This window comes from Micropterus salmoides, unplaced genomic scaffold (assembly GCF_014851395.1).
Source record: "Micropterus salmoides isolate LMB-PRFRI ecotype aquatic unplaced genomic scaffold, ASM1485139v1 Ms_hic_scaffold_9, whole genome shotgun sequence".
In the NCBI taxonomy this organism is placed as follows: domain Eukaryota; kingdom Metazoa; phylum Chordata; class Actinopteri; order Centrarchiformes; family Centrarchidae; genus Micropterus; species Micropterus salmoides.
The window spans coordinates 13981806-14006298 of NW_024044681.1; the positions used below are offsets into that span (position 1 = coordinate 13981806).

A 24493-nucleotide genomic window follows, 5' to 3' on the forward strand; every position below is an offset into this window, starting at 1 on the left:
ACACAGACACACGTTATAGTTTTCAGCTCACAACAAGAAGCTTCACCACTACTACTGTATTTCATACAGGCACTGTGTCCCTATTGGATCAGGGTCATCAGGTTATAAAAAATAGGAAGATTTCTTATGACTAGTCATGTTCTAAGACAGTGATTCCCAGTCAGCGGTATATGTACACCAGAGGGTGCTTCTGGAAATACTGTGGAGTTGCTTTGCTATTTTGGAGAGGTTAAAAAGAAAATCCATATTTGAGTTCAGGATGAAAATAAACACACATATAATTTAAAATTGTTGTTAGACTAATCTTTAGCAAAGAAAAACAAATAGAAAGATTTACATGGACAGGTTATTACAAAGTTGCTGTTGTGATATTATGTCAGTAGTAGTGAAGGCTGTAGTAGTCGAATTAGCAATGTTTGTACCACTAGCAGTAGCAGGCATATTCGTGGTAATAGTAGTAGCTATAATAGGAGTAGTAGTAGTAGAAGTACCAGTAACAATAGAAGGAGTAGCAGTGGTGGTAGTAGCTGTAGTGTTAGCAGTAATAGCAGCAGTAGTAGTAGTAGCAACAACTAGTAGCATTAGTTGTGGTAGACGTACCACCAGCAGTAGCAGGAGTATTAGTGACAGTAGTAGCTATAATAGTAGGAGTAGCTGTTAGAGGTAGAAGTACCACCAGCAGTAGCAGGATTTGTAGTGGTGGTAGTAGTAGCTGTAATATTAGCAGTAGCAGCAGCAGTCGTAGCAACAACAGATGTGATAGTAGTACTAGTAGCATTAGGTAGTATTACAGTGTACTGTAGCAGTGGTGACAGTAACACTAATTGTAGCAGTAGAAGTAGTAGCAGCAATAGAATAGTAGTAGTAGAAGTAATCATAATAGTAGCAGTAGTAGATTTGTAGTAACAGCAATTGTAGAAGTAGCTGTGGTAGAAGTAATAATAGTAGTAAGTCATCGTAGTAGTAGCAGTTCTACAGTCGCAGTAATAGTAGCAATAGTAGCAGTATTAATAGTAGTAGAAGCACCAGCAGAAGAAGTAGCAGCAGTAGTAGTGGTAGTAGTACTGTAGCAGTAGTAGCGGGAGTGGCAATAGTAGTTGTAATATATATTAGTAAACAAATACATTTCAGTTAACATAACAGATGTTTACTCTACATAATCCACATGTTTACACTGGCCTGTTTTGTAAATCGTTATTAATGGGTTTGGTTCTGTGCAGATGAGATTACCTCGCGGGAGGCCTTCTTTACAAAGCGTTCATCAGTGACTTTGAAGGCTCTGCAGAGGGCCTCGATGGGGTCCTGGCCAAAGGATTCCTGGTGAACTAAGTTGACGTGGAGGTGGTTGGCAGCATAAATGGCAGCGTCCACGCCGCCATGACCATCAAAGACAGCAAAGTAAGCCTGTTCTTCCTGATCCTGAGAGACAATACCAGTCAGTCACTCATGAAGGTAGACTTCAGCAACACTTAAAACAATAATTATAAATACCAGCATGGTTGAAGTTAAATTAACACATAACCCCAATGACTCTTCAGGTCTGCAGTTAGTTAACATCAAGATTCAAAGTTTTATGTGAGTATTAGCAGCCTTTTTATATTCGAAAAAGTTAACCTAGTGTGTTCATGTGCTACGAGTCGCTCTAAAATCTGATTATGAAAGTTGGCTGTTGAACCGCAGTGAAATGCTGCGCACACAACTTTGGGTGGGTTCAATTTAGAGCCTGCTATATACCGCTGGCTATTTCTTGAGAAAATAAACTTAGCACCGGCCAACAAGGAGACTTAATCAAACTCATCCTGATGTGTCAGTGCTGCAAAGCTGGGAGTGAACTTCTGAGGTCATCTGAGCTTAGGTAGGAAAGTTAGATAAATCAGCTAATAAGACAAGAAACCACAGAGAGATGCGTTGCTAAGATAAGCAAGGTTTGGGACTGACTGGCTGGCACCTGACATCTCAGGTGGCTTTTGCCAAAACATGTTGAACTTTTCATAAAGTCGATGCACTCGTCAGCATCAAGTGAGAGAGTGGATGAGCGAGAGAGCTCATGGGGAGGAGCAAGAGAGAAAGCGAGCGTGAATGTAGAATATATAAGTGTGGACATGATATAAATCATATATATAATCTGAAATGGGCCATTCTGCAAAATGAATACTAGTTATATAATTCTATTAAGTATATTTTGATGATGATACTTTTGTAGTTTTACTTAAGTAAAAGATCTGAGTACATCTTCCACCTGTCAGTTGCCACCATAAAGTCTACGATCGTCACGGAGAACATTTTAAAAAGCCTTTTTACCAACTGGCCAGATGACGGCGCTATAACAACAAGCGTTTGCATGGCGTGGGGAAGTCGTATCTACCTGAATGTTGAAGAGAGTGTTGAAGTCGGGGATGATGACATGCTTGTCCTCCATCTTGCGCCTCATGTTCTTGATGGCGTGGATGGAAGTCTCGTAGTACGGCTGTGGACGGCGGTGGAAGGGCAGCTCCTTCAGCCAGAGGCAGCACATCTCAAACAGTCTGTTAAACACCAGCCGGGCTAGCGTCACAGACTCTATCTCTAACACACATACACACAGATACACACAGAATCAGTCAAAGAGCTTCCAACAGTGACCCAGAAAAATGGGAGACAAATATATCAAAATCTCCCTTCTTCTACGTTCAGTGTGTTGCAGCAACTGTGAGTTTCTCCAATACAGCTTTCTCCTCATATCTTTACACGTCCAACTGAATAGTGCACGTAATGATATATTGGCAAAACAACAACAATAATTTTACTGTCTATTTGTTTATTTAACTCAATGAGAAATGTTACGTTATGTTTTCTAGAGCTGCAAAATTATTTACACTATCAATCAATCAAAATTTATTTATAAAGCACTTTAAACAACCAAAGTGCACAAAACAATCAATACAATCAAAAATGTCAACTTCAGGTGTCAATGGCCAAGGAAAAGAGGTGGGTTTAAAGAAGAGATTTAAAAACAGTAAAGACAGTAAAGAAGCCTGTCTAATGGACAGAGGTAGATCATTCCACAGTCTAGGAGCTGCCAGTGCAAAAGCATTTTTCCCAATTTATTGTCTTAGAGTTCTGCCTCTGAAGAATTGGCTATATTTTGGCCAGTTGCCTCAATTGAAAAAAGCTACGAATGAATCTGCCAATTAGTTTCTATATTAAGCGACTGATCATTGGTCTATGAAATGAAAAAAGTCTAAGGTGACCTGTTCAGATATCTTGTTATGTCCGACCTGCAGTCTAAGCCTCAAAGATATTCAGGGATTAAAAAAACAGAGAAAAGCAGCAAATCCTCACATTTGATAAGCTGAAATCAGAAAACATTTAACATTTTTGCTGAATAAACGATATCAGAATAGTTACAGATAATTGTTCTGCCAATTGATTAATTGACTAATCATGTCTAATCTCGTCTATAAACTTCAATAAATACTAATTTGTTAATTTTCTTTCTTAAGAGGTCTCAGTAGGTACATTCACTTCTCATTTTCAATTAAGGAAATATTAAGGTTTGAAAAGAATTATGTTTTGGAGTATGTTTGATTGCTGGTTGGTACTTCCTTGCTATGCAACCATGGTCCATCCAGCCATGGTGGAGTTCACCCCACATCTAGATGGGGATGGTACATTTTTTTAAATTATTGTTATATTTTAGTTTATTTCAAGTGCTGAAGTATTTTTATCTAAGAATATGGATAGTCAAGGGTGTAGGTTTGTTTTCACAAATGGGAGAGAGACACATTGAAGTCAGAGGTTAATGCTGTTTCCTGCATTTGTTTTCCTTTATTTTTAATCTAGAAAACAACAAATTATGATTAAATCGGTGTTTTTCACAATAATGGCAGTGTAAGACGTATCAGAGATGCTTGATAGACCTACTACTTTATGATAAATATTTGCATATTTACTAGAGCACTTTCAATTTCAACGTCTTTTCAGAAGCATGTGATTTATTTTACCCCCCAAAAAACATGCAGGGAGAGTTGGAAGTACTTTTTCGGCCCTGAGCAGTGCCTGCAGATCCTTGACTCAGGCAGCATACAGCCTGAACAATATCCATCAATCCATCAATCCACCAATATTATTAAGGTATAAAATGAAAGCTCCTATCTGGATCTTTAGCAGCCAGGCAATCAGATGACACTGTTTAGTGATTTTTAGGATATTTTTCTGCTGTCAAAAATCAAATTTTGTCATTGTAAATTATGCTCCTCCCCCAGGGACCTGTTTTACTTCTTCAGAGAGGCCGATTAAACAAACTCAGTGAGATTGCACTGAGTTACAGAAGTTAATGGAACAGAGGCTAGCCCTGAAGTGGCATCAGGGCTTCAGCTCTCTGCAATAACAAAGATAAAGGCTGCGTGTGTACATGGGTTTGACCTACTAATGTTAGCTTCAGGTATAATAGTCTATCCTGTCTTTGCCATTGTCCCCGCTCTCACTCTGCTCTCCCAAATATGTCATTGGTGAGATGGAGAGAGTGTGAGAGACACAGAAAAGAGACATACCAGCCTACACTATGTTCCATTTCCTCCCGTAACCCTTCTAAAAAAGTACATGAACTGCCCAAATACGAGATTTCACTTTGGGAAGTAACTGTTCAGCAACTCCCCCCTCTTGCTCCAAATGAAGATGTTTCAGCACTGCGTCTGGCATCAAGACCTACTCAAAACACCTTGCAATTAGTAGACGATAAAAAATTAACAGTAGAGTGCAGTGAAGCAACATCAAACAGGCTGTTATACAACACGCAGTTTGAGAAAGCACACACGGCTCAAACTGTGCAGAACAGTTTGAGCTTTATTCACCATGTGTTTTTGGCAATAGACAACCTGATTAAGGCAAGGTAATCAAAAAATGTTAAATAAGCCTGGGAATATTCTCTAGTTTTGTTATTATGTTCTTTGCCCGTCCTGTCTGTGACACTCAGCTCCGAGACCACTGGTTCTCACTGAAGACATAAATCTTTCAAAAAAAAGGCACAAATACATAATTTTTACTTAAACAGCTGGACACTAGTTTTTGGCAAATGTTACTCAAACAGGAGTAAATAGTGGATTTGTTGGGAACTATTTTCAGCAGTGGATTTATACACATTTGCTGCTCTTGTGTGTCTTTCCAGCAGCAGTACAGTGTACCACATGTAGGAGTGACTCACAATAAACTACAGTTCATCCCTATGAGTAGCTTCTTTTAGAATATACATAATAATTTGATCAATTCTTAATATAAAAATGCTGCAACTTTAACAGACACTGACTACTGAATATAATTCACAAATACATACACACACACACACATATATATGCACTTGCAGTATTTTCTGTAATAAAAGTTACATTATTTAATTATCTTATCTTAGTCTATATTCATTAAAGCAAATGTTTAGATTAATTAAATGTTTACATTAGACTACCACTATATACACTACAATCTCCAAGAGCAAGAGAGATGAGCCGATAAGATAAGCAAAGTTTGGGTTTGGCTAGCTGGCTACTTAGATATATCAGGTATCTTCTGGTGAAACGTGTTCAACTGTTCTTAAGTCGATACACAATCCAGTGTTGGTGTGATGTTTCTTTGATCATGTAGCCTCATGTTACTCTACAGTTCGGCGTTTTATCAGTGCAGTGTATGAACTACACTGCAGAGTCTCTGTTAACAGTGACAGACAGATCCATCCATGTTACATATGCTCGTCTCTTCCATGAAAATGTCAAAATTCCAGACCTGACTATAATGAAAATCTAATTGGACAAAGACTGATAACTATTTTAATGAAAATCTGTTGACCCATGGTGGATGTAGTATATCCTGGCTCATTGCTGCAAAGATGTTTTGGAGTCTAATTTGTGCCCTCTAGCGGTCAAATACCACTTAATGCAGCTTTGCGGGGGAGAACTGGGACAAAGCCCTGGTGGTTACATGCCTGTGTGTGTGTGTGTGGGATGATGTGAGAGCGAGACCTAATTTGTCTGTGCCTGTATATATGTGTGACAGAGAGCAGTCTCGTGGGCTCCCCGGGGGACTCACGTGGTAATGGGTCAGCTCCATCTTCTACCGTCTTATTGAGGTGGTAGATGGAGAGGTCAGTCTGCAGGAGGCTGTCTGCTGTGGCTCTGGCCAGAGCTGCCGCCAGGGAGCAGGGACAGTTACTGTGGGGAGGAGAGATGACAGTTATGAATGGGTTAGTTAGAAAAATCATATTGCAATAATCCTGTGTGGAGATCAACAATGTATTCTATCATTTATCCAGTTTATTTGACTGACAGTGAAATATAGGTTTTTCTTTTCTAATACAGGACAGACTAAGACACTGATATGACAGATATTATGAGCTTATTTTAGCTAATCTAAAGCACAGAAGCACAGAAATTAGTATCAACATACTGTATATATCAAATACAGTGCACACAGTTTAAAAAAAAAATGTAACGCATCCGTTGTTATGTTAATATGTTAAAATCTGAATAATAGTCTACAGCCGCACTAGCACGAGGCTTTATTGCTTATTGCTATTTTCCTTCATGGTAATTCATCCCACAGTTGTCAAGCTATCTTAGTGTGGACCAAAGTGTTGGACTAACCACCGTCTAACCAGCGAGTGAAGCTGCTAGCATGGCTAAAAGACATATTATACAATGTCTTGTGTGTAAGTGGAAGGTTTGGCATAAGAAAGGCAGAAACCCATTGGATTATCTGAAAAATTAATAGTCACAAAACTGAAAACAGGCATGAAAAGTTCACATTTTCAAATGGAAAAAGCTAATTTAAATCCAAGATTTACATAAAAGATACATATAAAGAATACAGTACATTTTCGCTAAATGATGGAATGATGGAACAATCAAAATAAGCCCTCTAATCACTGCATTGCATATTTTAAACCTTTTAACTGCATTCATTTAAGACTGTGGACCTACTGACATGCTGTCAGCCAGAGTGAGCTGGTGCCAGTATTTGAACCTTGAAAATTGTGAAGATTATATAACAGCTCTGTTTGAGTGCAGTGGCACAGCAGTAAATCTGTCCAGAGCTGTGCTGGAGGAGGTGTGTCTCTTCTTAAGGTTAAAAAGAGTTGGGGAGGAGGAGGAGGAGGAGGAGGAGGAGGAGGTCGTTTGAAGGACTGAAGACTTGCTGTACATGAATCACTAAGATAACTAGGTCACCTCCAGATGCAGGTAACCATGGTAACCCAGCTTCCTCTGCCTCACACACGAAAATTAAGTTGAAAATAAACCACAACTGAATTGATGTTAGCTTCTTAATTAAGGGGGAGAAGATCAAAGCTTGCTTCAGTGCTGTGAAAAAGTATAATTAAAATAACTTTTCCATGTCTGTCCTGGACAAATCTGATCTGCAGCCAGTCATACCCCGAATCCTTGATACATGTTTAAAAGTACAAAAATGTCCGGCAGGAGGAATGTGAAGTTTTGATTAAAAGCCTTTTTTGGTGGCTCGTTCATAAAACACTCAAATAAATAAAAACATCGACGGGTTTCAACATAAGCAGGTCATAATCAAGGTTCAAATCAGAAGGGAAAACCTGAGTCTAGTCTTTTAACGCGTTGTGTTTTAATTAAGACAACAGATGGGAGATAATACATGTCATTGGTTTGTGAGGCTGTATACAGCGGTGCACTGATCTAAATGCTAATGTCAGTGTGCTAACACCATGTTAACATGCTGATATTTAGCAGGTATAATGTTCACCACCTTAGTTTAGCGTGTTAGCATGCTAACATTTGCTAATCAGCACAAAATAAAGTACAGCTGCGGTTAATGGGAACGTCATTAGTTCAGCAGGTAAATAAATCTTGCCCTGATGACAGCGCTACATACAATCACCAAGTCAGAGGATCCTCAAAATGCAATTCATGCAACAGACTGTGTGACATTTCAGTCTGGAATGTCCCAAATAAATGAATGTTTCACAACGAGGGTCTGGAATCAGTTTCCTTATTCAGACCTGGATATATGGTAAAAATCAAAAAAGTCTCTTTATAATAGATGGTTTAACCTCTTCCAAACCCTCAATTCTTAATCAAGAATAACAGCTTCCTAATATTTCGCTATTAGATAGTCCAAATTCTGCTTTTTTTTTTTTATTGCTTTCTGTCAAACTCCACATTACTCCTGCTCTCATTTACATGTTTGAAGATTTCAACACTGGAGTTCAGTGCATCCCAAGATATACCCAGCACAACTCTTTTGGGACTGTTTTTCCCTTTATAGGCCATGCTGTATTATATTGATTTAAAACGTAGCAGTGTGGCAGCAGAATCCTCAAATATCTATTCAATAACATGCTAGTTAGTATAATTTTTAGTCATTGCACTGCGTGTAATGTACCTAAATAAATGAGCTGGGGTTGGCTGAGTACAACACAGGGACATATTCTCAAATTAAATGCTGCGTATTAAGTGTGAAAGGGCCTCTGTGGCTCTTATAAAATGGCATGGGTTTAATCACTGGAAACCCAAACCAACAGTAAACAGCTTGAACATCTTTAAGAATTCAGCTCTGCTCTTGCTAACTGAGACGGCTGTGTGAGATCAATTTCTTCTAATTAATTTCTACAAGTGTGGACAGACGTCTAGGCTTTCCACAAATAAGAGAAGATCTCTATTTACATTTATGACTATGTACTACTATGTCTGTGAAGGTTCGCAGTCATCCAGGTCATAGTTATCCGAAGAAGGTTAAAGTCAAGGGCAACTGGCCTTGGTTGAAGATACTAGAAGACGTTTCGTCTCTCATACGAGAGACTTCTTCAGTTCTGACTGACTGGTAGGGAAACTCAGCAATTTAACCTCTGTGGGGTTGTTAACCCTAACCCAGAATTGAAGAAGTCTCCTGGATGAGGGACGAAATGTCTTGTAGTATCTTCAACCAAGTCCAGTTGCCCTTGATTTTAACCTTCTTTGGATATGTACTACTATCAGAATATTTTAACAAAATGTGGTGGCATCACACCTGATCTCTGCATTGGTTTCTGGTTCATTTTAGTATTTGATTATAAATTCTTGTCCATGGCTTAGTTTCATAGAATCTCTCTGATGAGCTTTGTCATATTTGAGCCTGTCAAACCTCTAAGGTCATCTGTTCCACAGCTTAGCCATGCAAAGTTGGTTAAAACTGCTTCCGGTTTTCATGGTTCAGTGTGTAGATAAACAAAGCATTCATAGTGTCTTTCTTGCATAAAAGCACTCTGTGCTTCCCCAGAGAAAAAGTTCTGAATTAAAAGAGGAAGTTAAACAGCACATAGTTTGTAAAATAAAACAATAACTTCCTGTTGAAACAGAACTTTCCTGTTTCTAGAAAGGCGTACATATTTACCATGAAAACATATTTAGTAAAGTCTTTCTAACACTTTAGAAAGCACAGCAAAAAAAAAGTTTTTTATCTGTACCCTTAAAATAAAGGAATCCGCATAGGATTTTACAGAATTTTATTTTGGCCTGATAATAATTTGATGCAACCACATAACTATAACGTAAAGCAGAGTCTCTCCGATTTCATTACCTTTTTGTGTCATGTTAATTTTTGCTAGGACAACATGTAAGCATGTGTACTCGCTGCCAGTATTATTTGCTTTTTTTGTAAACTTCACCGTTTGTCCTTTGTAATGCAACGTGCCATATTAACAGTCTTGCCTTGCATTTACTATTGTCAACAAATAACAACTAACTGTAGTTCCCTTCCTTTCTTCTTCCCTACTCTCACAATATGTTGTAGTGTTGGAAAAAGTTGTGACATAAAGTTGAAACACAACAGGGAATATTCCTCTCTCCATGGCAACCAAGGAAACTACAAATAACGTTTCTGACGATCATGTTACAGAAATAGTTAAATGTATTAAAAAGGCAATTATTCATTTCCATCCTGACATATCCGAATATATCCAGACAATTTATTGTATCCACATCACGGCAGGCCTCATCTGATGTGATGGACTGTAAGACACAGGAATTAACATATGATCTGGATTTACAATGGTTTACAATGGACGATTCCACAACTCACAATTCATGACAAGTACGAACAATCAGTGCTAATGCAGGAAGTAGAGTGATCTTTATGTAGCAAAGTGGATTGTAAAGGTGTGGCGATTTTGGGTGAGTGGATGGGATTTGCATCTTGTCTCAGATCTGTAATTAACATACACCTTTTAATTTGTCATAACTACCATCTTTCCCTTAACCATGTGCTTTAGAAGGCTAACCCTAACCATTAATTAACCATAGGTTATTTACCTAACCTTAACCATACCGTAGTTGTCATGTTCAGATATTGTAGAAAATGAGAATTTTAAAAACATTTGCATTGAGCTACCCATCCCTGCTTTTATGCACTAGATAAACTGTCTCCTCTCCAGGGGGGGGGTTATTAGTATTATACTCCAAACTATTATCCAGGTAGCAGAAGAGACCGTCTAAGAGACTTTGATGTAAAAGATGAAGACATATCATGGGACAATGTGTGGGGAAAACTACAGCAGCATATTAGGGCCACTGTAGGTCTAAAAATTATTCAATTGATTGGATATTCTCTGAGATTAAAATCACAAATTTAAGAGATAAAACTCAGAAATTTGCAAAAAAAACCCTCAAATTCTGAGATTAAAGTCACAAATTTAAGAGAAAAAACTCTTTCACCAACCAGTATTATGAGATATTTCTTTCTGTTTCTGGTTTTAGTCAGCATTCTTGATTCTGCCCAAACTATGATCTGATCCCAAAATGCAAAGCTGGCAGACTTCATGATAAAATATGGGGCATCAGAGGTTAAGGTTAGCGTTGCAGGATGCTCTGGATGGAACACTACAGTGATGTCCATGTGACAAACGCACGCGGTTTCACATGGCAGCAGTAGCATGCCGGTTCAATTCACAATATCTGGCATCCTGTCACTTCTCCAGTCTGCAGTCTGCATGTGTGCGCAGGAGGATAAACTGCTGAAAATATCTACAGCCAATAAGATTCTCAGCCGATGTGAGGCTCTAGCATAACCTCACCTCAAGCCCCTGCAGTACAGTAAAGATCAATCTTACTGCAGGCGCTAACATAGTACAACCAATGGCTTCATCATTTAAAGGCATTTTCAAATAGATAGAAATGGTTCTGGGGGTTGAGCACAGATTCTTTCCTGTCTGGCTTTCAGATCTGTTTCACAGGTGGCTAGTTGTTTTTTTTCTTCTACTCATTCTGTGTGAAGTACTTTGATGGACATCTGCTGTTCAGTGTGATTTTAAAGTTGGGAAATCTCTAGTTAGAAAAACACGAATGATCCAAATGGACTGCAGTAATATCTTGTTTTTCTGGAATTGTCTTCCTTGGATGCAATTTTATGAACTACAGCCACTGTTGGTATCAGAAATAAGGTTATATGGACCAGAGAGTTTTGTATCCGGTCTTGTTCCTCTCCTCTCTTAGAAACTTATTTTTCGGCAGATCCTTGATTTTGTTCTCAAACTGGGTCAAGGGCTGGAAACATCAGGAACAGAGTAGTTAAAGCATGCCCCCATAAAGCAGTAACCATCGAAACCTCCTGGGTAAGCAGAAATATGTTGTCCTCCTTCTTAAACGGTGGATCGTCTTAGGTCAAAACAATTCTTGACAAGGATACCACTGAATTAAAAATGGACCCAGTTTGGATCAATATAGCACAATGCTGGGTTAACTTTACCTTAGATAGTGACCCAGTGTTAGTTCCAAAAAACTAAATATGGTTATTTGGATTCAGTGTTAGACAAAAGCTCACGTTTTACCTCAAAGCTGTCACACATGTATTGTTAGTAACTATGTGTCTATGACATTCAAAATGGCAATCCCACCCCCTCCCTTCAGGCCTCCCTCCAAAGGCAGGTAGACAGGCTAGCCAATCATTTAATTTGGACCGGCCTGTGCTTATTACAGTCGTGCAACAGCCACAGATACCAGATTCTTGTATCAGAGCATTTGATTTATTGATTGCTATCGGGATGTAAAGAGAATTTCAACAACTATAAGCGTTTAAATGGTTAACTACCAGTTAAAGCTGGTTACTGGGTTAAGTTAAGCCTAATTTCCACTGCATGGTGCTGTTTGGCTTGACTCTGTACTTTTCTCAATTAATTTGCCCCCTCAATGTAGGCGGGATTATTAGCTGATCATCACAGTGACGCGTGAAACTGCTGTGACATCATCTTCAATGCAACACATCTTCATGTTACTCCACCCATCTTGCTGGATCCTTTCATGAGCTACCAAACAGAGGCACGTCTGCACTTCAATTGCTGCTATTTTTTGAAATATGGGTCAAGTGAATAAAACAAACTGATGGTAGCATGGTTATATAAAAAGGATGCCCAGTGTCGCTCAAGTGATGATTCTCTCTTTTCCTCCCATCAGTTTGGAATTACATGAATAAGGGATCCCTTTAGCCAGTTTGGAAACAGCAACCAAAAACTATTGTTTTAAAAACAGACTTAAAAAATGTGAACCTTTCCTTAGAACTGGATTTTATTAAGTATAATATCATTTTATGGAATTTCTGTTTGCGGGACAGTTAGCTGCAACCATGTTGAGATTTCCTAAGAGAGGGTATGAAAATGTGTCATGTAGATATATTCTTTCTCATTCACTTCTAAACTAGTTTCTTTAGTAACTCAGTTAGAATTTTTTATGGTTTGACCTTTGCAGTAAATACAATGAACACATACTTACACATTGTTAATCAATATGCTTAAATTGTGCAGAGAAATACATTTAAAATACTTGGTATGGTTGTGTTTTTTTAACATTGGATGCATAGGAAAGGCTAGTCATTGTCTCTGTTTACTACATTATACTACATGCTATAAAAATGAACAGGGATTTTTTACACGTGAGGGTGTTCAGTGGATAAAAGAGGAAGTAAAGACAGAGAGAGAAACGAGGGTGGGGAGGGTGTAACTATCAGTATTTGGGTTTGTTCACCACGAGTGTCCTCTCCTCCATGTTTCCATTCATAGAAACATGTTCCTCTCTCTCCTCTCCTCACTCGCTCCACCACTGGCTGCCCTGTGGGGGTGGATGCTGAGCTGAGGAGCTCCGATTGGCTGCAGGTCACACAGGAATACACACGGCGCACCAATGAAAGCTCCCTTTGGTTTGTGCATCACTGTGAGGTCATGTGGAACGGAGGAGGATTAAAAGGGGAGCTTAATCTCAGTTCACACTATCACACTGCAACAACACGACTGACTAAATATAAAAAAACAGCACTGGTTGGACTGGTTCAACTGGTCAACATCATACATTCATAGTAATTTTTCAGTCTTTATATTTAAATGCTGCTGTGCAACGGGTTTCTTTTCCGTCTATTTCTTAATTTTGATTAAATGTAAGCCATGTTTCAATGTGAATATTTGTGGAGACACATGCACACCCACATACACAGCTCAAATGATCCAGTACAACAAAACCCCCAAATCTCAGAATATCACCTCTTCTCTGATAGTCTCAACAAAAACTGAGCAATAATCACCAAAAAGGCCACTGCTTTGGATTGGATTGTCGTGTACAGGTGTTGCTATTATTGTGTCCGCCCCCTGTATGCTGCACATGACTGGTAACCTCAACACTTTGTAAAGGAGGAACTGCTTTATATACTAACTAACTGACTGACTGTCTGACTGTATGTATGTATGTCTGACTGTATGTATGTCTGACTGTATGTATGTATGAGCAACGTCTTATGCCACCTGCAGGCATTAAATGTTAACACTGCAATTTTAGCTACAGTTTATGTGTGTAGTGTTCAATAATTTACATTTTAAACCTGCAAAAAGTAAAGGTTTTGTCAAGTGGAGCATATTTTTTTTGCTGAATGCTGAAAAGAGTTTACACTGCTCATAGTGTCACATTGTGTCCTCTGTCCTCCAGGTTACAGTGGAGAGGGGACCACGAGCCTGATGATTTGTCCCAAGAAATAAACTAGAGGTGCTGGATGTACGGGCCATGAAAGCTTTCTTTCTTTCTTTTAAAAACAAAAATTGATGAATCTCACATAGTACTTACTTTTTGTTATTGCTGTATTGGAATCTTTTTGATTGTTTTTACCTCACTTTTGTTTATTTATTTTGACAATTTCGCTTATTTTATTTTCTTATTCATTGATTGCGAATAAAGACAATGACTTTACTATAAACACTTAACGTCATATGTGTAGCTAGTATTTGATTTTATTATTTCACCTTCAGACCTTCAGGGAGTCAGTTTAGACAGAGAGAAGGCGCAGAGAATCAGACAAATAAAATGTGAATTAGAGAACAGATAGAAGCTTGTAACTAGGGCTGCAACTAACCTTTATTGTCATTATCAATCAATCTGATAATTGTCTTCTTTAATCGTTAATTAGAAATGTCCCACATTCCCAGAGTCCAAGGTGATGTCTTCAAATGTCCTGTTTTGTCAACAACAGCCCAAAACCAAAAAAAAGAGATATTCAGTTTACAATGATATAAAAGTGAGATAGAAGAAAATGTAATACAAAATAGTTGGTTACTTGCTTAAAAAAAATTACTTTAGTCGACTACTTGTAAGATTTTCCCTCTATTTCTCACAACATAACCCCCATGCTTGCACAGTTACAATTTTTCCCTGGTTACAGCCTTGACTGTTGATAACATGTGGGCATTGATTACAGCGGTATGCTTGAGTCAGAGGTGATCGCTGCCTTCTTTCATGGTCTTTTCCACAGTTTGGTGTTGCTTTTGTTCTGTCGTGCGGTCTCTGCTGCAGCTGTGTTTAGCTACAGTCGTGGAGGGAGCTTTGACAGGCTCCTTGCCGTGATAAAACTGGAGAGCTCTGAGTGTATGTGTTAGCAGATGACTCATGCATGCAGCCATGTTTCTTTGTGTGTGTGTGTGTGTGTGTTTTTACCATCGTTTTCTACAGAATTAGCCCCGGAGTGGAGCAACAAGGTTGTTTCCATAGCAACACAGAAGCAAGTGAATGACAGTCGATGGTGTCAGTTGTCTTTGCTGCCAAACCCACAGAACAAGCTCCCTCCTAATTTATTCTAAATATTGAACCTTTTCTGCGCCAAGTGGAGGTGAGAGTGTAGATCCACTGGCTCTATTGATATGTTCTGTTTTGGGCACTGGTCCCTTCTACCAGGCTTTCCTCTTATTGAACCAGGAAGAGCCTTTTTTCTAGGAACAGAGAGGAAATCCTCTGTCTATCTAAATCAAATTTTCCAAAATGTGGTCAAAAGAAAAATTGGAATTAGAGATTTTCTAATAACTACTGTTATGTGAACACAGTGTTCTCAAGAGGGCATAACAGGATTACACAAGAGCGCCAGTAACCCCTAAATCACAGCATTTATTTGACTGCTGCTTCTCCCTTAAGATGGCTTTCAAATGACTTTGATGAATTAATTTGTCTCCCCAGTTCACACGCACCATGTGGCGCTTTAGTCTGTCTCCGGGCTTTCTAATAGTGAGTGGCAGGAATCCACTGATGCTGGAAATAAAAAAAAAGAGTCTTTATTGCATATTTTTCAAGTAAAAGGGATAAAACCCTTTGTTCTTAATCCATGTCCAGGCTTTTTCATGCTTTAAAATATCCACATTGTTCTTCTGATATATCTGCATTTTGCTTTTCCATCCGGACATCTATATCTTAATGTTGAGCACTTTCATTTTACAGTAATGTTTTGTTACCGTTTGAATGATATGGCTGGCGTTATTCTGTATTTTTATTATTGTGAACAAATCCCAGGACAGAAAAATTTAATTTTTTCATTTCACAAGATGCTACATAATTTCCTGTAAATGCTGCATTTGCTGGGGACGATTTTCAGATTATGGTACATTTGGTGCTCTAGTAAGAATTTACAGAGAAGAAGCCAGATCTATAAATGATTTTTTGTTTAGGTTAGGGAAAGAGCAAGGTCATTGTTAAAAGAAACCAGCACTGACGGTTTTGTTGGCCCAATGCACCCATATCGCTTTCCTCTGTGGACTTTGCTGCTCTATAATTACCCGGTTTCCTCCTTTGCTTCTAATGGAACAGAGTGATAATTTCTGCTGTCACTACAGGGATTTGTCACTTGAACATAAACAAGTAATTTCTGTGCTGTCGTTTTTTCAGGACAGACTTGCATAAAGTGCAGTGGAGCAGATGGACGGATTGATATGGAGGTTGATTAAGCGAGTGTCTACATCCGTTTATGGTGAACTGTGGGAGTGGAAATCAGGCTTGCAACGGTTTTATAAATCTAGTGAGAGGCACCATGGACATTTCTGGGTTTGCGCGTACGCAGAGTTTTATGCATCCGGCAGCAGCAGGACGGTGTATGTGGGATCGACTCAGAATAAAGTACAGTGTGTGTGTTCATGGTAATGAAGGAACATGTCACCCGGTGCAACAAAGTGGCTCATTGATGTGTTTTCGAACAACAATGGAGCGTCATGGCACAGAGGAATCAGTCTTTGGCTACACAGACAGTACTTGTTAGTGGCATCAATTCATTGTTGGTTTTGTTCTTTGTTGTCGAGAATGACAAAAATACAGATTATCAAGAGACTTATTCTATAATAACAACACATCCCCAGATGGGTTATTTTTGAGTATCTACTGTAGACTCAGTAGAGACGTAGCTGTTGATGCTAAAAAAATTACTTTTTTATATAAACACTGTACTTGAGTAACTGTACAGATGTGTTGACCAAGACAAGCCCATCTACAGTAAACAGTACAATCTGCACAGCTCGGCTGAAGACAACAGCAGATGTCAACAAAAAGTGTGTGGTGTTTCTCCCTCTCAGCAGTTCTACCTTATAACCAAAGTACACCTCTGGAGCGCTGCTGATGTAACACAGTGCACTTCAAACAGCGTGGAAATGATGGAGCTACTGTGACTGGAGACGTCACAGAGTGCTGCTGTATGCATTTGCAGAGCCATGTTCTACTTACGATGAAGTGCACAATGTTGGCTGCAGAGAAGCGTGTCTAATCTGTCATAAAATTAGAAAACTAACCCTCCACAGCCACTAAACTCCTGTAAAAACCTACAATACATCTGAGACCATTGTGTAGGCAGTGGGTCTACAACTTCAACAACACGTGACAGTAACTGCAGACTTAAAGGTGACGCACTGCAAGGAAACCGAGGCGTAAAGCGTTGCATGTGTGATGTGTTTGAAATGGTTGTGGTCTGCTGTAGCTCAGTTTCCAGCTAAGCCTCCAGACTCCACAGATAGACTGGGCAACTTGCATGTAATTCCTTCTGAGGGTTTTGAGCAGGCCTAGTGCTGCTCTGCACAAAGCCTTAAGGCAGTATTATGTAATCCACCAGCTGGATCATTGGTGGATTGGTGAGAGCCTATAGCAGAGCCACGTCATGTCCTGACTTGAACTATCTCTGGAAGCTCTTTTAATTGAACCAATTTCAAATAAACAACATTGTTGTCTGTGTGAGCAATGAAACGTTAGATTTGCCACACCTTGAGCAGGATAAGTGCTATAATATGTATAAGTATAGTCAAATTAGCTGTTTGTCTGCGAATACTCAACTCTAAAAATCTACTTCTTCTCATCCAATGTGCATTAAATTTTTCTACATTTTGTCCCTTTTTAAAAGAATAGTTTGACATTTATTTGGGGTTTTTTCCTTGCAGAGAGTTACAGTAAATGAGAAGATTGATACCACGTTAAATCTCCGCCCTAAGTAGGCATCTAGACCCTGGGGGTCAAAAACAGTGCTATAGTAACTGCATTCACCCAAACCTGTCCCAGAATTTACAACTGAGTAGATTGTGTTTATTGTGCAACATTGTATTCTTAACTATTTTCTCGCCATCACGTAACCAAAAAGCTTGGTGATTGGATGTTTCTTGCCAAAATGCACTTCAGGAATCGTGGTTAACTTCTGTCCAGTAACTTTTTTAACGCATAACATTGTCTATGGGAAAAATTACTGGGATTTGTACTTTGTAGTAAACATTACTAAACAGGCGTAATTTGTGTTTTTGTTGGGTACTAATTTCAGCTGCATATTGGGTCCGCTACAGTAAAAAGATTATTTCATCACAAGAAAAACATGTTAGAAGGATCAATTCATTGTTTGTTTTGATCTTTTCTTGGTATTTTTAAAAATAAAAAGAAACATAATATCGGCAGCCCTTAAATATTTATTTGTTCAAGCACTGAATACATCTACTATGCTGCCCTCAGTCTGTTCATCCACTCTGCGGCAACCATGTTGGGAAAAACAACTGCGATTCAAAACATTTTCTCTGTAATTGACTCATTTATCATTTATCGTACCTTGACATTCTATGACATAGCCCAGCACACAAGATTTCCTTCAAGGATGTCAGAAGGGAAATATTTGGTGCAAAAAGAAACTTCAAGACTCAACATGCTGACTTGATCCTTTCCTCACCATCTGTTAAGTATTAAATTGCTTAGAGCTTAGAGGATGAAATGCTGGTGATTGTGAACCGCTCCCTGCATACTGGCATGGCACCCATGGCTCAGAAAACAGCTGTGAAACGTCTCCTAAGTAAATGTAAACCCGACCCCATGACACTTGACAAACTTGGACTTAAAATCCTTCGTTTGTAATTAAAATAATAGAAAAAGTTAAACGGCTCATTTCTTATGTTATATTTACTGTATTTTATAGGAATTTAATAGATGTTTCAATCTGGCTTTCAAGCTCAGCTGCACCAGATCACCAAACAAACTTCAGAGAAATCCTAGTTGACACTTTATTTTAATTTAGTCCCATTTTAATTATTTGATAATAGATTATTGTTTGAGTCTGCTTTTCATATGTGAAGTGTTTGTTTCATTTTCAGTTTTTGTGTTAAAAGCTTTCTGCTTAGAAGACTTGATGACAGCCAAGAGAATTATGATGTGACCTTTAGTCTAACACTTTGGTTAATTACATTGTACTTTGTGACATTTTCTTTGGTGAAATATCCAGTTGAACACAAATAATATAAAACTCTGAGACACAAACTGCTATTAAATGTACACTAACACACCCCAGAGGATGAACCGTTTCCATTTTGGTAACACTTTATTCTTGTGCCACCCTTAAGTCAAAATGTTATCTTAAGACTGTCCACATGTAATGGAAATCAGATGAGCACATTCGTATCACAGGCAGTGCTGAAAGTATTAACTATTGATTAGTCAACTGACAGAAAATGAGTCGTCAACAATTATGTAATTTATCAAGCAGTCTTCTAATCTTTCATGTCGTTAATTTATCACCTCAAATGCTTTTAAAAGAAAAATATCAAGGTTGGTGTTGGCACAACTGAGCCCAAGATACACTGGCACTTTTAACTACACAGCCATTATTTTGATAAAAGGTGGGCTGATATGGTTAACACTGCAATTTAGGTTTACTGTCATTTATGAACTCATTATTGTTCCTTATACAGCCGAATTATATTATAATAAGTATAGTATACAATAACACCTAAAAATATGTCTAATTCCAGTTAGATAATCATAGTCTTTAACATGATGAAGTCCAACAGTATAATCACACTGTTTGACCTTGGTGTGTTATCCTTTTTCTCCAGGTGCTCATTTAGATTCAGATAAATTAATTATACTATGTATGGCTTTTTTAGGGTCATGTTACCCACAGGCTCCACGTGCCCCTCTCTCCCCTATTCAGCAGCTTTCAAATACATGTTTCAAGGTCAGAAAGGGACACGAATTCTGGACTATAATGTGAGCTGAACTGCTTTGCATTCAGTTCATCTGCCACAAACATATGACTCATCATTAAAATTATGGGCACCTTGTGCGAGCAAGGAAGAACGGCACTTTGGAGCAGCAGCAGACTGGAAAAGCTTCTGTAAAAGTGTCTATCCATAATGCTGTAGGAGGGAAAGGAGGACACTGCACACTTGTGAAGGTCATTGCACTTCCAAAAATGGGGCCTCTCCAGAGCTGAATTAATTAAGGTGCCTCTTTTAGAGACATCAGTGTGAGCTACTGCTGGAAAGACTAGTTATTCTCCATTCTTTACAATCCAGTTTTATAGAGTTACAAACCACGAACCAACCACAGATAGTCATCCTGTAAAACTAGACTGAATGAAAAAGTCTATGCTGCTGCTGCTGTCTGGTAGTGTCAACCTGCAACTTCACTGTTCTACTCAACACTTTCTAAGAAAAGCAATAAATATAACTGCAAAACTTTGTGCAACATTATTTCTATTGTGCTATAAATCATACAATACATTATATTGTGAAATACACACTTCTATTCTTCTTTTTTTTTTAAATGTTACCAAAATATATCCAGATTCTTTCCATTCAGCTGTATAAATAAAATTATTTAGATTTTTAATAATGCCAAAAGCAGAGACCATATTTATTTAACATTATTCCGCTTTAAAATCACACAGGTTTCAATTTCTGTTGATAATAATAATTTGGACTATTCAGAAAGGGTGATGAAAGAAATGTTTTTGAGATTAAGATTGAGTTACAGAAGTTACAAACAGAGGCTAGACATTAAGTGATGTCTCTGTACTCCGAAAAAAATCTGAAGTTTCTAAACCGGAGCTAAAACAACCCTGATGGCATCATGAGGCTTTATTTTCTTCTAACAGAAGCAGCATAGCGGCTTGTAGCACATAAACAAGAGGGCTCTAGTTTTAAGCCACTGTCCTGTCTCTGTGGACTTTGCATGTTCTCTCTATATTTGCATGGCTTCCCTTTTGGGTTCTCTGCTTTCCTCCCACAGCTGTGGTGAACAGGAGACTGTAAAATGCTCATGACTGCAAGTGTGTCTCAGTCCTCTTCCCAGTGTATGCTGGGACATTTATAGGAGGGTATGGCAAATGATGTAACACCTTACCGTACATCCATACAGTCCAGTTCTTTCAGAGCTGAATGACCAGTGTAACTGATTTGAGCAAACTTGACAGCCCAGAAATGTTTACTATTATATTATTGTGGTAATTAACAAGACCCGCCTACTACATTCTACAGACATACTACTCTGTTAATGTCTTTGTATTTACTCCTAGTTCTGTGTTTGCATTATTTTGGCTTTGTCTGCTCTGTGTCTGTTCAATCCTAGTTCAGTCTGTTTTCCCTGTTGGTTGTAGTTTATTTGTATTATTTGTGATATGTCTGCTTGTGTTCTGGATTAGTTTGTTATTCTGATCTGTTCCGTCTTATTTTGATCTGTGTTTAGTAACCTGTGTTCTGTCCGTTCCCACAGTAATCCCTCTGCCTTCCTGTCTGCCTGTTTCTCCTGTTGGTCTCTTCTCTTCTTTTCTGAATCACTACGACATACAGGTACAGCTGGCAGCTTCGAGTACAGGCCAAGACTCTCCAGTCCTGCTAGCTGCTCTGTGAGGTTGTGCTTAAGAACAGCGATGCTTCCATCCAGCAATCCATCCATTTGTTATATATAAGTCTGGCCTAAAGTGTTGGACAGACCAACATTTCCATCCTCACAGTCGCTAGCTGCTAGCTTGGCTAAAAAACATCACTTCATTTTTGGCCATTGATGAACTCATGGAAGTGAAGATGTTAGACACTAACGACTCTATATCTAAATCATCCCTTCTGAGCAAAAAGAGACAGAAAATGGCAAACAAATAGGCCGACAGACTGAAAAATAAAGAGTATTCTACCGATTTAACGTTGCACACCTATAACATTGACAGACTTAAGACCAGATCAAAATCGATGCAAAAGAACAAGAGATATCCTCTCTTTTTTTCCCCCAACACATTCTTCCTCCTTGTCGAAACGCAGTGCCTGCCTACATTACCCACACTGCAACTCAACTGCCGACAGTTCAGTCAAAGATTGAGATCACTTGATGAGGGAATAGTTGAATATAAGCTATTAGCTACATTAGTTATTGATTAATTACTATGAACTGTTGTAAAAGCTAATGTGGTACAAATAGAGACAGTTGCATATATTGTCCTTCATTACAGTTACAGTTACTCATTAACACATTTAATTTTCTTTATGGATGAAACTAGTTCTATACTGATTGCTTCATAGCACAAAACAAATTCATTATACTGATATTACAGAGAGCAAGGTCACATTATTACATATTGTTTACCGTAACTGCTTCATGGCTGCACTAGTTGGAGGATGCTGTGTAAATCAAATACTGCAGGCTCAACAATTGCCAGTGGTGGTGGAGGGCAGTAACTGAGGCTGCCCTCTGTGGTAATCCCAGCGAGACACTCTGATTAAGGGATTACTGCTGCAACTAATTTCAAAGGCTTGGATAGCCCAAGCCAGAGCTAGGAGGCAAAACAGGAGACGACGTTTTATGGATGACTAGACTGAGAAAAAACTGGAGAAGGATGGATGGATTTAAAACAACCGAAACATGTTGAAGATATGCACAGGCCACTCTCACAGTGCTTCCAGCAATGACTTTCTTTTGTAGGCCTTACTAGGCCAGCGTTTTTTTCTAAGACAGGATGCCTCAAAGTCACAGAAAAACCCCTTTACGGGAGGCTGACACAGCCTCAAACAGCTTCAACTTTCAGAGGTGTTCTAGAAAGCCATTCACTTACTTCCCAGAAGCCTCGGAGGACGTCTGTCTCCAGGGGGACCAAATCTCCTGGCTTCATATTGCTCTGATTAAACAGTGAAAAGCCGGTGGACAGACACACGGTAGCGTAAAAAAACTAGGACTTTCAAACATCCCATCCAAACACACTTTCTGTGCTGGAGCGTATGTTTACTTTCATTTAAAACCCTGCCTTCTCACAGCAAAGCTGTTTCATGGGGAAAGGCGGCTATCACAAGAGTGGCAGCTGCGTCTTTGTTGCGTCTTTGATGTTGTTTTTATATACACTGAATGTGATGTGAGCTGTATCCATTGTCTGTATCTCTGAAACTAGTTCAGCGCCAAAAGGAGGTCACTTCATTCTGAGACAGTACATGTGGGACTTCACTGGATGGTCTGATTTGTCTGCTGTAAAGTGACAAAATCGTCTGTTTGCTCACTGCGGATGAAATCCATTTTGAGTTCTGGACTGCAGCTTTATTCTGGATCATTGCTGTGGTAATACACAGTACATTCCTCAATGGCATTGCAGTACCTCTCTATTGAAGCTGGGCCTGGTCTAGCCGTGACCCTTGATGTTCTAATTAAAGCAGAAAGGAGAACATATTGTCAGATATGCTCAAGAGTCTGCTCCATGAATATAGCTTCATTCTGCTGGGTGAAGGCTAGTGGACCTCTTTTATTAAATGAAAAGCTCGGTGCGCCTATTAACCACAATGTCGGAGACCTTTGTTGGACGTCATTCCCTCAGTCGTGTCCACTCGCTAGTAAAGACATAAAATGTCCCAGAAAGATACTTTTAATTACTTTCACACCCTCAGATTCCCGGCCATCTCTGTGCAGGCGAAAAGAATGAGAATCCCACGCCGCTTCCAAACCATGCAAACATTGCCAATTGTTGACACCTTCTGATTTGAGCAAGAATTGTTAAAGCTCAGCAATCAACCAGGACCATCATCCACGCACAATCAATCTAATGTAGCGCTTTTCTAGCACTTAAATGGTAACTACGTATTATTTAAAAATGCAACACAGGAGCAACGACTGTAGGAGGTGCGGAGCAACGTAGAGCTGTTAGCTGTCTGTCGGTCTCTCCGCTCCTCTGCTGAGTCTGATGGGACTCTTGACGGTCACTAGAAGCACATTTATGTCTCGTTGAGTGAGTAACTGTGTGGGTACCTGTGTTCTGCTCTGCTCTCCAAGCAGCTCTACTACGAGAGGCTCTCCAGGGTGTGTGTTTGTGGAGGAGTGTCAGTACATAGCCGTACGGTGCTGTTTGTCAGCCCTAAATATCCCTTGAAACTCTGGATACAGCAGTTATTGGTGTTGTGTTCACTGACACTGCAGAGGAATCTCTTTCATGTATGATGAAAGCCTATCCGCTGCCTATCTGGCTCAGTAAAGTTTCTATTAATTCGTTTTTACATTATTTCACATTGGTTCTTAGTACATTTTTATTGTATTGGTGCTCCTTCTTCAGTGATAGGGCCATCACAGTGCTGATTATGGTTTTCTGTAATATTTTTGCACTATCTATATCTGCATTTTCAGTTTCTCTTGGGATAAATAAAGTTCTATCATCTTCAGGTAATTCAGGCTCGTTCTCTCTTTCTTAAAAATGTATTTATGCATTTGGTAGGTAGGTTTTCTTATGGGTCTGTTTCAGTAGAGCAGATGTTTATGTCATAGTGACCCTTGCAGACCCTGGATGTGTAATGTGGGCTTCATTCAAAATTTGAGGTTGTTCCTCTTCCTAAAAGTCACCCTCCCTACACTTTGAACGGTCCTCAAATAAGATGATTTGTAATAACTGTGATCTTTATTAGGACCATTTGTTATCACAACAGAATCATAAATAATGACAAAGTGATGCACAAGTGGGACATCAAACACGATTAATATTCCAGGGG

At 39.0% G+C, this 24493-nt stretch overlaps 1 protein-coding gene and 1 long non-coding RNA gene across 2 annotated transcripts in view; one reads left to right on the top strand and one right to left on the bottom strand.

The window, feature by feature from the left end:
- ppm1e (protein phosphatase, Mg2+/Mn2+ dependent, 1E) overlaps positions 1 to 24493 on the bottom strand; it is a 45397-nt gene that overhangs the window by 9786 nt on the left and 11118 nt on the right. Inside the window, exons 3-5 of the mRNA XM_038709219.1 lie at positions 6058 to 6179; positions 2366 to 2565; positions 1231 to 1419 (exon numbers count right to left, since the gene is read on the bottom strand). Of these exons, the coding sequence (XP_038565147.1) occupies positions 1231 to 1419; positions 2366 to 2565; positions 6058 to 6179 (511 nt within the window). The remainder of the gene's footprint in view (positions 1 to 1230; positions 1420 to 2365; positions 2566 to 6057; positions 6180 to 24493) is intronic.
- LOC119895851 lies at positions 1345 to 14196 on the top strand. The gene is made up of 2 exons (XR_005443114.1): positions 1345 to 1398; positions 13932 to 14196. It is a non-coding gene; the product is annotated as an uncharacterized LOC119895851 (long non-coding RNA).